The following is a 12370-nucleotide window of genomic DNA, read 5'->3' as shown; positions in this document are numbered from 1 at the left end:
AAAAGCTATAGCACCAACACTGTCAGAGAAATATCATGACCCAGGGAACCATGGACTGGAATTCAATTCTTGTACAAAAATCTAAATAAAATCTCTTACATCCTGTATATCGACAAATGCAGAGCACCCTGTATTTGTAGTTGTTGATATTCATACTAAGTGTGTAACATGGTGCAGAATAATTCATTTAGAGCTTATGAACTGATAAATCCTGAACACTGCAGTTTGGTATCAAGTGATGCAATGACTAAAGCTAAAAACACACCAATACTACCATGTTTACAAAACAAAACAAACAAAACAAAAACTCTGGAGATTGTCACAAAATTGTCTTGTTCCATTACTTTAGCTGAAAGGGGGGCGCAAGCACTGTGCGCTTTTTCTTTTCTTTACACTGCCTGTCTTTGAGAGCCAATGTCACTATTCCTTTGCCTTCCGTCATGTAATGTAACTTCATGAAAGCCATGCCAGTAATTGATTTAACTGGGAGACTGTGAAGGACTTCAAAATCTGTGGAGATGAGATTGATGGAATTATGCAGTAAGGTTGAGATACTTATTTATTGACCAGGGAGTGGGGAGGGGAAGCTTATGATGAGAGAGGCTGGACCTTTTGGCCTTGTGCTGATTTGATAGCTCGGTAATGGAGTCAGGGAAAGGAAGCAAGTGAGTTTGGTGGGGTCAGGCTCTAGCCCTGGACTCAGACCACTGCTCAAATGGAGCTAATGGCTCTCTGGAAAAAGCCTGGCTAAGCCCCCAAGACCGCAGTGTTTTATGTGCAGGACTCTCTTCAGGATGGAGGGATGCATTAATGCTTTTAATTAAAAAAAAAATAAAACATTTAAATCAGTGAGACAATGTGCTGCTGATGACAAATAGAATGAAATCAAAATTTAAAAAAGACAACTACGATAAGGTTGACAAAAATATAAATCAAACTGTGTTTCAAATTAAAAGATCTTATTATTAAAAAAAAAACACTTGCACAGATTTACTTACAGTTTCTTTGCTTTGAATGCCTCTGCAAACTCTCGGACACTTCTCAATGAGGCCAAGTCCAGGGTCATGGCTTCAACATGAGCTTTGTGCTGGATGGAGAGAGAGAGAGAGCACAGAAACATACAGCATCTTAAGCATCCATCAAAAGATACAGCATCTTTATCATTCATCATTACATGCACTAAGCCATAGGCCACCAGTTACAGTTCCTCAGACATTTCCCACCTGTGCATTACTCTCTGTGCTATACAGCAGTGAGGCTTTAGCCACTGATATACTGACATGCCCACATTTAAATCAACTCGCTATCGGCTACAATAAATCAGGAATGCATTTCCACCAGGAAGAGTTGGACAGTCTGCGGCTGGATAGCATCTCCATAGGCTTTTTATGGCACTTTTATGATTCCCCACACTCACCGTATTGAATCCATTCAGTATTTACATTAAGTGAGCACTGAGGTCTTGCAGAATCCTGTGCTCTTATGAAGTCTGTAATGGCATATAGAATAGGCTCGCAGGGATAAATAATGGATGAAAAAGGCCAAATCTGCAATAATGGTGCCGTTCAGCACTAGCTTTTAAGTTTACCTTTGATCGCTCTGTAACACAATCAATAAGAAGAAAGGTATACAAATCACTCCAAAAGATATAATCATACACTGAGTGGTCACAGGTCAAACACAGGTCCCCTGAGGTTAAAAAAAAATTGCTGTGGATTAGGGATGAAACGATTACCGGTTTCACGATAAACCCCGATTAAATTCCCCGATGGTTAGTATTACCATGTCACATTTAATTATCATTAAAACCATGTGCAATTATCGTGATTCGTAAAACTCGCGGTATATGCTGTCCACACACACCCAGCATGAGACTGACGCAGGCGCAGTGTGCAACATTGTTTTTTGAGCGTGAAAACGGACGCTACAGTTAAATACTGAGTGTGTCTGCTCAATTCAGCATGAGTCCAATGAATCTGAGTCACAGTACAGATCAGCAGGGGTCAGATTTCATTCCTGACAGGAAGAGTGAGGCGAGCTGACTGACAGGAAGCGTGAGGCGAGCTGACTGATAGGATGTGTCAGGCGAGCTGACAGGAAGAGTGAGGCAAGCCGACTGACAGGAAGAATGAGGCAAGCCAACTGATAGGAAGCGTGAGGTGAGCTGACAGGAAGAGTGAGGCGAGCCGACTGACAGGAGGAGTGAGGCAAGCTGACAAGAAGCGTGAGGCGAGCTGACAGGAAGAGTGAGGCAAGCCGACTGACAGGAGGAGTGAGGCGAGCCGACTGACAAGAGGAGTGACGCGAGCCGACTGACAAGAGGAGTGAGGCGAGCCGACTGACAGGAAGAGTGAGGCGAGCCGACTGACAGGAAGAGTGAGGCGAGCCGACTGACAGGAAGAGTGAGGCGAGCCGACTGACAGGATGATTGAGGCGAGCTGACTGACAGGAGGAGTGAGGCAAGCCGACTGACAGGAAGCGTGAGGCGAGCTGACAGGAAGAGTGAGGCGAGCCGACTGACAGGAGGAGTGAGGCGAGCTGACAGGAAGAGTGAGGCGAGCCGACTGACAAGAGGAGTGAGGCGAGCTGACAGGAAGAGTGAGGCGAGCCGACTGACAGGCAGAGTGAGGCGAGCCAACTGACAGGAGGAGTGAGGCGAGCCGACTGACAAGAGGAGTGAGGCGAGCCGACTGACAGGAAGAGTGAGGCGAGCCGACTGACAGGAAGAGTGAGGCAAGCCGACAGGAAGAGTGAGGCGAGCCAACTGACAGGCAGAGTGAAGCGAGCCGACTGACAGGAGGAGTGAGGCGAGCCGACTGACAGGAGGAGTGAGGCGAGCCGACTGACAGGAGGAGTGAGGCGAGCCGACTTACAGGAAGAGTGAGGCGAGCCGACTTACAGGAAGAGTGAGGCAAGGTGACTGACAGGAAGAGTGAGGCGAGCCGACTGACAGGAAGAGTGAGGCGAGCCGACTGACAGGATGAGTGAGGCGAGCCGACTGACAGGAGGAGTGAGGCAAGCCGACTGACAGGAAGCGTGAGGCGAGCTGACAGGAAGAGTGAGGCGAGCCGACTGACAGGAGGAGTGAGGCGAGCTGACAGGAAGAGTGAGGCGAGCCGACTGACAAGAGGAGTGAGGCGAGCTGACAGGAAGAGTGAGGCGAGCCGACTGACAGGCAGAGTGAGGCGAGCCTACTGACAGGAGGAGTGAGGCGAGCCGACTGACAAGAGGAGTGAGGCGAGCCGACTGACAGGAAGAGTGAGGCGAGCCGACTGACAGGAAGAGTGAGGCAAGCCGACAGGAAGAGTGAGGCGAGCCAACTGACAGGCAGAGTGAAGCGAGCCGACTGACAGGAGGAGTGAGGCGAGCCGACTGACAGGAGGAGTGAGGCGAGCTGACTTACAGGAAGAGTGACGCAAGGTGACTGACAGGAAGAGTGAGGCGAGCCGACTGACAGGAAGAGTGAGGCGAGCCGACTTACAGGAAGAGTGAGGCAAGGTGACTGACAGGAAGAGTGAGGCGAGCCGACTGACAGGAAGAGTGAGGCGAAATGATTGACAGGAAGAGTGAGGCGAGCTGACTGACAGGAAGAGTGAGGCGAAATGATTGACAGGAAGAGTGAGGCGAGCTGACTGACAGGAAGAGTGAGGCGAGCCGACTGACAAGACGATGGTGGAAGATTTGGTTTAATATAAGCGAGTCTGTCGTACTGTTTTGTTGTTGCTGTGTTTTCCATTAAGAATAATAATGAACCCACCACCAAGCAATTGCCCCCCGAATTGCCGCTAATTCGAAAGAGAAATTGTAGTGCGCACGACCACATGGGCATTCAGAAGCGATTTAAAAGCAAGGCGGGAAAGAGCAAAAAGCACCAAAGCCCCCTTTCGCAGCAACGTTCTTTTGGCAAGCTCTGCAGACAGGGTTACCATCTTCTATTAAGTTTCCCTCAGCAATTTTATAAGACCCAAAATATGACCACACTTCGGATTTGGTCCTCTTGGAAGGATGGAAATTCTCCGGAGCGCCGTCACTGCCTTCCACCGTGTTCTCTAACTGAACTAAATGATCGCAGCAAGCCTAGTGACGACCATCCATCACTTCACAGTCAAATATAAAACCTGTTTAAATGATTTCAGCGTGTGAATCAGTACCTCTTGTACGTTTTCAGCACATTTTAACAATACCATGATAATACTGATAATACTGATAACCATGATATGAAATACCGTTTCATACCGTTACAGCTCTACTGTGTACACATGCAGCACTCCTCAATATACCTTTTCTCTGAAAAGCTGGGATTTTCCATGGATATTCCATCATATGCTGAGAAGCAGCACTGTATAGTAAAATGATCCATTCACCCATCCATTTTTTCATACTGCTTATCTTACACAGGGTGGCGGGGAGCCTGGAGCCTATTCCAGGGAACTCGGTAGAGAACACCCTGGAAGGGGTGCCAACAAGGCACAATCGCACACAAAATCACACACTACGGGCAATTGGGAAACGCCAAATCCGTCTACAATGCATGTCTTTGGACTGGAGGAGGAAACTGGAGTACCCGGAGGAAATCCACAAAGCACAGGCAGAATACACAAACTCTGCGCACACAGGAGGGAGGTGGGATTTGAGCCCCCATCCCAGGAGATCTGAGGAAAATGAGCTCTCCACTAAGCCACTGTGCCCTCCAGCCAGTAAAATACTGTTCCTTCATTTTTTTTTTGGTTGAGATTTTTTTTCTAAATCAGCTTGATACCAGTTTAGCAGGTTCAGTCTTGACTCCGGCAGCATCTGTGATGAGGGAGTTGGTTGATGAATGAGCATCTGAACTCTGCTCATATTAGAGTGGGCTTAAGAGACACAGGGCATTTTAATCATGCCACATACAGTACAGTAGCAGGTTAACACAGGGAAAAAAACCCAAACTCAGCACTTCCTGCGCATCGATGAGCCGTCTGTCAGCCAGTAACTAGCACTAATCAAGTACACTGCAATTAGTTCTTTATACCACCCTGTAAGTGTACAGCACCATGAGGACGCCAACACCATCAGGTCTGTTCATACACGCAGGCTCCAACCCTCATTAAAATATAAGCAGATACAAAATAGCTGTCCAGCAAATTTTGGATATAATTGCTTTATACAGTGCAGATTGTCAGATAGCTCTTGACTGGAGCCAGGTACAGAGGTATCTGGCACTCTCGACAGAATGTCAGATCTCACAACTGAGAGATGATAGGGAGTTCTGTCTCACGTTCTTTCAATGTTTGAAGCATCTGCTAGACGACCAAGTCTTTTTTTAGCCGTAGTCAGCGGTGCACCGGACTAGAACTGTTAGAGAGGACGTTTATGAGCTTAAGATAGTTACGAGGTTTTGAAATCCACAGACAGCATGAGGCACAACGAGCTGAGGTAACCCAGCCACATGCTTTGTGTTGACTGGACATCCTCAGTGCCTGCCAGGCTCAGAACATAATATCACACCACGGTTTCTACGGATACCCTGATCCGTTTCTAAGCTTTGGTATCAAGACCAATACTGGCCTGAAACCCTAGAGTAGTGTCAGAATTCTAAGCGGCTTAGCGGTTAACATTTTTGCCTTGCACCTCTAGGGTTGGGGGTTTGAATCTCATCTCCACCCTGTGTGCGCATGTCGTCCCCATCCTCCGGAGGTTTCTCAGGGTTCCTCCCCCAGTCCAAAGAAATGCATTGTAGGCTGATTGGCATTTCCAAATTGGCCGTAGTGTATGAATGCGTGTCCGAGCGTGCCCTGCAATGGGTTGGCACCCTGTCCAGGGTGTCCCCCGCCTTGTGGCCCGAGTTCCCCGGGATAGGCTCCAGGCTCCCCAACAACCCTGTACAGGATAAGCGGTATGGAACACGGATGGATGGATGGATGGAGATTGGTGCAGCTCTACTATTTACTAAAATATTGTGTAATTAAGGTGATATAAGCATGGGAGGCTGTGTGTATGTGTGTTAGGTAAAAAGACAACAAAAAAACAAATGAAATGTTAGACACTTTAGACACTTAGAGGAAGGGTGCTGTAAATATGCTGATGGACATAAAAATGTTTCAAAGTTGAGCATCAAGCCTGAGGCCTCTTCTTAAACAAGAGTGACGGATTAAAAAAAGATCACTATTTGATCAGACTAATGACTGGAAAAAGAAATGTAGATGCAATGCATGTATGACTTATTTTAAGTCAGGCTTCAGTAGCCATGCTTGTCAGGCCTTACTGTGTGAACACTGCAGCACAAGAAACAACAGCTGGTGAGAAACACACAGCACAGACATGAAGACTAATGACTAAATGACTAAGACAACTGTTTTCCATAAGCGGAGTGAGACGCTGTAAGATGCATGGTACGAAACTGTGGCACAAGTTTGGTATGAACGCTATCTCCGGTTTCACGATGCTTCCAATTTTCGGGATTTCAAGGTTGTCTTTAAATAGCTTACCGGAAAAGATAAAGGCACTTACCCAAAGCTCCCTCCCTACTCTTCCCTTCACTTTCCCCCCTCGCTCTATGACTCGCTCCATCTCTCCATTTCTCTCATTAACTCGCCACCGCTATCCATTAGCTGAACCGATTAAGAATACATGCACTCCATGGTTTCCTTTTCCTTACGGTCTTCACAGAGCACAAGCAATCAACAGAGCACAGAACAGAGTAGCAGACTGTCGTTGATAAATTACCCGTCCCCTCTGAAAACCATTTATCTATTTGGGGCCGTGTGTGATAGGGACCTTGTCAGTGCTGCGCACTCCGCTCTCCCTGCTTCTCCATTCAAAACCTAAATCATATGAAATAGAACATTTCCATATAACAAATATGCACAGGTGGAGCTGCCAGCCTGCTCTACTGTGTTTGAGGTAGCGTGAAGCAAGTGGGGGCCACGGTCACATAGAGCAGACAAATGGCCCGGAGAAAGACCATTCTTCATCAGAGAGCACGAAAGAGAGAGAGAAGAGAAAGAAAGAAGAGAACAAACTAGACAGATGATAACTAAAAGAAACGGAAAGATGGAACAAAGAGACAACGCTGGATTTCCTCACCCTCTCTGGGATTGGGAATATGGAAGTTCTTCCAGCTGGGCTGTCCTGCTCAGTCCCACAGGAGCCCTGTCAACTCACATAACCACAAAAACGTGTTCCGCCTGCCGCTATCCGCCTCTACGCTGTCCATTAGTTATGCCTGCTATCTATTCTGGAGCATCGGTCTCCCATGTCTGCAGATTGCGAGACTAACAGTACATGACACGCAGAAATAAAGCAGATGTCTGGGAACAAGTGCTGGCAAAAGACTAGTTACCCGCGAACACCACACCCTGCATTCGCGTGTCAGTAGTAGCACAATGTTTGAGTTTGATGTTGGAGCTATTGGATAAACTGTCCAGAGACCTTGTCCATCGACGGCACTAAAACCTTCTCGGCAGCAACGACCAAGAGAAATATTTGAGAATGGCATCGCGCGCTACAGTACGCCACATCACTCGCAGTCGTTTCACGATCATAAAACTAGAATGCATTATGGCACTCTGCTTGAAAATAAGAAGCGTTTACCGAGTGCTGCGTATCTCGACACTTTCCACACCACCACGGGAGGAGGCGGTAAACGTCTCCATATACTCCACCTTTAGCCACAGCTCAGCTCTGAGGGAGATGAATTGGTTTGGTGGGAGTTAGCAGCTGAAATAGCACTCGCAAATGATTTGATAAATGCGAGATGGAGAGGCGACAAACAGGTTTATTTTTACAGTGATGGCACCGAAGGCCTCAGGGCGCTTCCCGTGTCTCCGTCACCCCCACCGGAGGGCAGCGTGATTTATCGTACGCTTGATGAAGAGGAAAGCTGAGAAATGGGATGGGACTAGGACAGCGAACGAAGGAGGACTGGATTCGACAAGGCGCCGACGTCCCTAAAGTCGGCCGGCTCCAAAAACAAATATGCTTTTTCATTAAGACTCGAGAAGACAGGGTGATTTCGAGACAGTCCTAAACAAGCAATCAGGGCAGATAAAAGAAACGGAAGGGCAGACACATACTCAGGATTATACTGTATATGGATCTATCCAACCTTTTATACAGGGATCAAAACTGGGAATTCCACAGATATAGCAGATATTACTAACACAAAATAAGACAATAACAAAAATTGAGCGGAACTATTTTCTTTCCATTTGTCCAATATTTCCGGGAAACAAGATATTAGTATCGCGTATACAGAACGGCATTTCTGCAGACTCATCAATTTATAAAAACACAACCATGCATGAATGTCAGCTGCGTAGTCTGTTACCACCCATAAGAGTAGCGCAAATCTCCACTTCATCAGTAGTAATTGATATAATACTTAAACAGTATCAAAAAAAAGAAGAAAAAAAAAGATGGTAGATGGGAACACAATGGATCCCCCCCCACCCCCACACCCCCAAAAGGAAGAGTGAGCAGTCTGAACGCCTGCTTTCCTCTGCAGATTGAAGTCTTGTGATGAAATAAAGTTTATTGCCTGGAAAGAGGAGGGGAAAAAGCATGTAGAAGCATTAAAGCGACAGAGGTGAACAATTAGACAGATGGCCAGGTTTCAGAGGAAGGAGCAAAAATAAAATGAGAGAGAGAGAGGGAGAGCAAGAGAGCACGAGAGAGAGAGAGAGAGAGAGAGAGAGAGGGAGAGAGAGAGAGTGAGGGAGAGGAACACATGAACGGAATCATTCAAGAATTTTACGAGGAGCCTGACAAGCCCGCATCTCTTCAAGGGCACGGCAGGAAAGAGCTCGGAGGTTTCCTCTGAGAAACTTTGTGCTAAATGCTGAGTGTGCAGATACACAGAGAGCAAAGATCAGCACCGGGCCAAAGACTCCGAGCATTACAGTTAGCCCGAGATGGTGACCCCACAGCACTAAAAGTAGGAATGGAGGAAGTGTATCTTCATACAATGCGCAAACTGTCAAACTGTGCTGTGGTAATATGATCTTTTACAAATTTGAACGTAACATTTTCAGCTGCAGGACACGGTGGCTTAGCGGTTAGCTCGGATGCCTCGCAGCTCTGGGGTTGGGGATTTGGAACTCGCCTCTCCCTTGTGTGTTTGCACTTTCTCCTCGTGCTTCGGGGGTTTCCTCCGGGTACTCCGCTTTCCTCCCCCGGTCCAAAGACCTGCGCTGTAGGCTGATTGGCATCTCCAAGTTGTCTGTAGTGTGTGAACGTGTGTGTGTGTGTGTGTGATTGTGCCCTGTGATGGGCTGGCATGCTGTCCAGGGTGTCCTGGGAGTCCAGAGTGGCCTTGGGTCCCGGAGTGCCTTGGGATAGGCTCCAAGCTCCCTGCGACCCTGTTTAGGATAAGCGGTACAGAAAATGGATGGATGGATGGATGGATGGATGGATAGATGGATGGATGGATTTTCAGTTGCACCAGTCAATGTAACTGAGAATGCAAGCGGCTGTATGACTGCACAGTGTACCCAGTTGTTCTTCTGCTGAAAGGGCAAATGCATTACTAGAAAACAAATAAACATTTACGTCAGCGGAAGCTTCCAACATCAGCCCTGATGATAACCGAGGACGCATTTTACTAATAAAACAATCCTCGATTCACACGCACGTCGTCTGTAACAAAAGATACGTTTATTAATGGGAGATTTCTCTCTTTAATGGTCCTAAAGAGGGAAAAATAATTCATTTATCCATGTAAGATCTTGCAAGGAAATGATTTTCACCAGTTTTTTTTTTATCCTACCTGCTACATTATCACTTGTCTTTTTCTCTCTTTCTTCTTCCCCCAGCAAAAAAATTCAGTCACCTTGTGAAGACCTGACCACACAAAATTGGTCATCAACTTTTAAGACTATATTTTATCATGTTTTTTTTTTAAACCAGAAAAAAAGGGGAGAAAAATGGTCAGTGCTCGTGCTCCATATATCATCCTGTCACAATTATGACATTCGTTCATAAATACCCACCAATCTCTTCTCCACCTGGCTGCTTCCGCTATTCAAGCCCTGTGGAAACAGCTAATTACTGCACCTTCTCTCTCTCTCTCGTTCACTCTCTCTCTCTCTCGCTCTCATGCTCTCTCTCTCCCACTCTCGCTCGTGCTCTCTCTCGCTCTCATGCTCTCTCTCACTCGTGCTCTCTCTCTCCCACTCTCTCTCGTGCTCTCTCTCTCTCACTCGTGCTCTTTCTCTGTCTCTCTCTCTTTCATGCTCTGTCTCTCTCACTCATGCTCCTTCTCTCTCTCTCCCTCGTTCTCTCTCTCATGCTCTGTCTCTCTCGCTCGTGCTCCCTCTCCCTCTCTCTCTCTCTCTCTCTCTCGCTTGCTCTCTCTCTCTCAGCCCTCTTTCTGCCTCACTCTCATTTTTGGTCCTTTCTATTATCTCTCATTTGTTCTTTCATCCTAAAGGAGTTGAGAATGGAGAAGAACGAGTGGAAGCTGTTCAACATTCCAACACACATGTAACACATGCAAATGCACACAGAAGCGTAAACTCAAACACACACATACACACACACACACACACACACTGCAATTAATAAAGAGGCTGGTCCCTCCTGAGCACTGGGAGAAAGTGCCTGTTCAGCACATAGAAGGAGAATATGCAATTTCCCCAAGTTAAGTCTATATTAAATTGATTTCTTCTTTCAGTGAGATGGGCTGGGCTCTCTTTCTCTCCATCCCTAATGAAAGGCAGATAATCTACAGGTTTTCTCTCTCCTGAAATCAAGTTACAAATCAAGTACTGCAAGATACGGAGAAGGAGGCAGAAAGACACAGAATGATTTTTTTTTCAGCCGAGAATAAGTGGGAAGTGTAAACACACACAAACACGCACACACACACACACACACACACACACACACACCCTCACACTAGTGTAAAGCAACAGGCTCAATTCAATATGAGTGATTCAAACATGTTAATGAAAGTTTACGAAACCTCTCACATCAGACGTATAGTCTATGCGAGGTCTATGTATGAGAAGCACATTACACGGCAAAAATATACGTGTGATCGCAAGTGAGCGTGCGCTTCGTATATTCTGAAAACGTCCATATTTGCTACAAACAGTGGCACAAAAGTTATTGCTGTTATTAAGTCATGAGATTACAAACAAACAAACAAAAACAAAAAAACAGTGGCACACCCAGAGTACTCACAAACACGCATTAAAAAAAAAAAGCATCAAAAGCGATACAAACCATTCGCATAAAGGTTAAAGGTAAATGAGTAGAAACGTGTCGTATTCCCCGATTCATTCTGTATAACCAAAGTGGAACGGCAGCAGTGCAGCTCTCGGGGGGAAAAAACAACAACAAAAAAAACCCAAATAAATCCACACACACTCAGACCACCCACAGGCCTCTTTCCTCTCCACCCTTCTCATCTTCCCTCTGTCCCCATCTCTCTCTCGTTCCATCTAGCACTACAGGGGGAAATTAGATTTGCATCAGAAAGTGATGTAGATTGAAATAATGCATCTTTATCGCTGGAGATATTGAGATTTACTCCCAATTTTCCTCAGCCCTCGCCGAGATCTGCTCACCGTGCAAAAATTTACCAACACATCTGCCATGTTTTTCCGATATCCTAACAACTAGACATTAATGCAATACCTATTGCTCCCCAATATTTCAGAAGGAGAAATAAGCGCCACCAATTACATATTTACACTGGGTGTGTTTTGCAATTCTGCAAGTTTTTTTCCTCACTCTCTCTGTATGTAATTTAGTGGACAGAAGAAGATTTAAGGACATTTCCATTGCCTGTGTTAGATCTAAATGAAGTCTGTACAAGGTAAATCGCATTGTGCTTGAGCAAAACTTCATATTGTTAATGTCAGCAAAATGACTGCTCCTAGTGACACAAAATAACAAGTTTCCTTTTTTTTCTTCTTTTTTTTTTGCCACGCTTCTTTCTTTATGACTGCATTGTTCCAAATCAAGTTTTATGTAATTTCACTCCAACAACAATCTAAAGTTTTCTGGGGAAAAAAAAGAAATACAAAAAAAAAAAAAGAAAGAAATTCCACACATCTCAACATCTACAGGGATGAAACATGAAAAAGCAGCAGGTTGTACACTTCAATTTGTCCTATTTCAATTAAGCTTTAAGTAATAAATACATGGAAGAAGCTGGCAAAAAAAAAAAAAAAGGAATATAATATAATTGAATCAGAGAGAATATGAGCTGCTGGCGACTGAGCAGGTAAATGCCTTATGTAGCTTTTTTTATTATTTATATTTCACAATTTTCCCAATCATCAGAAAAACATATTTCATTAAAAGCATAAGATTTGCATAAATTCATCGATGTATCAAAAAGCCCTGATTTAACCGACTCTAACAAATTCTTTTTAAACAATAA

General features: G+C 45.4%; 1 protein-coding gene across 3 annotated transcripts in view; it reads right to left on the bottom strand.

The window, feature by feature from the left end:
• wwox (WW domain containing oxidoreductase) overlaps positions 1 to 12370 on the bottom strand; it is a 177384-nt gene that overhangs the window by 129382 nt on the left and 35632 nt on the right. For all 3 annotated transcript variants that reach the window (XM_053641052.1, XM_053641053.1, XM_053641054.1), the window contains exon 6: positions 999 to 1087. In XM_053641052.1, the coding sequence (XP_053497027.1) occupies positions 999 to 1087 (89 nt within the window). The remainder of the gene's footprint in view (positions 1 to 998; positions 1088 to 12370) is intronic.

The sequence above is a fragment of the Ictalurus furcatus genome, chromosome 14 (assembly GCF_023375685.1).
Source record: "Ictalurus furcatus strain D&B chromosome 14, Billie_1.0, whole genome shotgun sequence".
NCBI lineage: Eukaryota > Metazoa > Chordata > Actinopteri > Siluriformes > Ictaluridae > Ictalurus > Ictalurus furcatus.
This window is presented reverse-complemented; position numbering and strand designations above follow the sequence as displayed.